Consider the following 2,336-nt stretch of genomic DNA (forward strand, 5'->3'; position numbering starts at 1 on the left):
ATCTGAAGGGCCCAAAATTGAAGGGAGATGTAGACATGTCTTTGCCAAAAATGGAAGGTGACATCAGTGTTCCTGATGTGGACATAAAAGGACCCAAAGTGGACATCAGTGCCCCAGACATGGATGTTCATGGTCCAGACTGGCACCTGAAGATGCCCAAGATGAAAATGCCCAAGTTCAGCATGCCTGGCTTCAAAGGAGAGGGCCCAGAAGTGGACGTGAACCTGCCCAAGGCTGACATTGATGTCTCAGCACCCAAAGTGGACATTGATGTTCCAGATGTGAATATTGAAGGTCCAGATGCAAAACTGAAGGGCTCCAAGTTCAAGATGCCTGAGATGAACATCAAGGCTCCTAAAATATCAATGCCAGATTTGGACCTTAATCTTAAAGGCCCTACAGTGAAAGGAGAAGTGGATGTTTCACTTCCAAAAGTTGAAGGTGATTTGAAAGGACCTGCTCTTGACATAAAGGGCCCAAAGATAGAGGTAGATGTTCCAGATATTGATGTTCATGGCCCAGAAGGCAAATTAAAAGGTCCAAAACTGAAGATGCCAGACATGCATGTGAACATGCCCAAGATTTCCATGCCTGAAATTGACCTCAATTTGAAAGGTTCTAAGCTGAAGGGAGATGTTGATGTCTCTGGGCCCAAATTAGAAGGTGACATTAAAGCTCCTAAATTAGACGTAAAAGCTCCAGAAGTGGACATTTCTGGTCCGAAGGTCAACATTGAAGGAAAAGCAAAGAAGTCTCGTTTTAAGCTTCCCAAATTTAATTTTTCGGGATCCAAAGTGCAGACACCTGAAGTAGACGTCAAAGTTAAAAAGCCAGATATTGATGTAACAGGTCCAAAAGTTGATATAAATGCTCCTGATGCTGAGGTACATGGAAAAGCAAAAGGATCCAAGTTCAAAATGCCTTTCCTGAGTATTTCATCTCCAAAAGTTTCTATGCCTGATGTGGAATTAAACCTGAAAGGTCCCAAAGTCAAAGGTGACTTAGACGTTGCAGGGCCTAATTTAGAAGGTGACATTAAAGATCCCAAGGTCGATATTAAGGCACCAGAAGTCCATCTTGATGCACCTGATGTCGATGTTCATGGTCCAGACTGGAATTTGAAAATGCCTAAGATGAAAATGCCGAAGTTCAGTGTGCCTGGCGTAAAAGCAGAAGGGCCAGATATGGCAGTGGATCTTCCAAAAGGAGATATCAACATAGAGGGTCCAAGTATGAACATTGAGGGCCCAGATATTAATGTAGAAGGTCTGGAGGGAAACGTGAAAGGTCCCAAGTTCAAGATGCCTGAGATGAACATCAAAGCTCCCAAGATCTCCATGCCTGACATTGACTTAAACCTTAAGGGCCCCAAGGTGAAGGGTGATGTGGATGTGTCCCTGCCAAAAGTGGAAGGGAATCTGAAAGGGCCTGAAGTTGATATCAAAGGCTCCAAAGTGGACATTGATGTCCCAGATGTGGATGTCCATGGCCCAGACTGGCACCTGAAGATGCCCAAGGTGAAAATGCCCAAGTTCAGCATGCCTGGCTTCAGAGGTGAAGGCCCAGAAGTGGATCTGTCTCTCCCTAAAGCTGACATTGATATTTCTGGTCCCAAAGTAGACCTTGATGTTCCAGATGTGAATATTGAAGGTCCAGATGCAAAACTGAAGGGGCCCAAGTTCAAGATGCCTGAGATGAACATCAAAGCTCCAAAGATCTCCATCCCTGACATTGATTTAAACCTGAAGGGACCGAAACTGAAGGGTGATGTGGATGTGTCTTTGCCAAAAGTGGAAGGTGATTTAAAAGGCCCTGAAATAGATATCAAGGGCCCCAAACTGGACATAGACACTCCTGATGTTAACATTGAAGGCCCAGAAGGAAAGTTAAAGGGGCCCAAATTTAAGATGCCAGAAATGCATCTAAAGGCCCCCAAAATGTCAATGCCAGACTTTGATTTAAACCTGAAGGGTCCCAAGATGAAGGGTGATGTGGATGTTTCACTTCCCAAAATTGAAGGAGATCTAAAAGGCCCTGAAGTTGATTTGAAAGGCCCTAAAGTGGACATTGATGTGCCAGATGTGGATGTCCATGGTCCAGACTGGAACCTGAAGATGCCCAAAGTGAAAATGCCCAAGTTCAGCATGCCTGGCTTCAAGGGAGAAGGCCCAGAAGTGGATGTGAACCTGCCCAAGGCTGACATTGACATCTCAGGACCCAAGGTGGACATTGAGGGACCTGATGTGAACATTGAGGGACCAGAGGGAAAGCTGAAGGGTCCTAAATTTAAGATGCCTGAGATGAACATCAAAGCTCCTAAGATCTCCATGCCTGAC

The 2,336-nt window shown here is 45.1% G+C and overlaps 1 protein-coding gene across 1 annotated transcript in view; it reads left to right on the forward strand.

Moving 5' to 3' along the window:
- AHNAK (AHNAK nucleoprotein) overlaps window positions 1–2,336 on the forward strand; it is a 19,927-nt gene that overhangs the window by 11,722 nt on the left and 5,869 nt on the right. The window contains exon 6 of the mRNA XM_006899868.1: window positions 9–2,333. Within this exon, the coding sequence (XP_006899930.1) occupies window positions 9–2,333 (2,325 nt within the window). The remainder of the gene's footprint in view (window positions 1–8; window positions 2,334–2,336) is intronic.

Source organism: Elephantulus edwardii, unplaced genomic scaffold (genome assembly GCF_000299155.1).
Source record: "Elephantulus edwardii isolate Elephantulus edwardi_28Jun2011 unplaced genomic scaffold, EleEdw1.0 scaffold00268, whole genome shotgun sequence".
Taxonomy (NCBI): domain Eukaryota; kingdom Metazoa; phylum Chordata; class Mammalia; order Macroscelidea; family Macroscelididae; genus Elephantulus; species Elephantulus edwardii.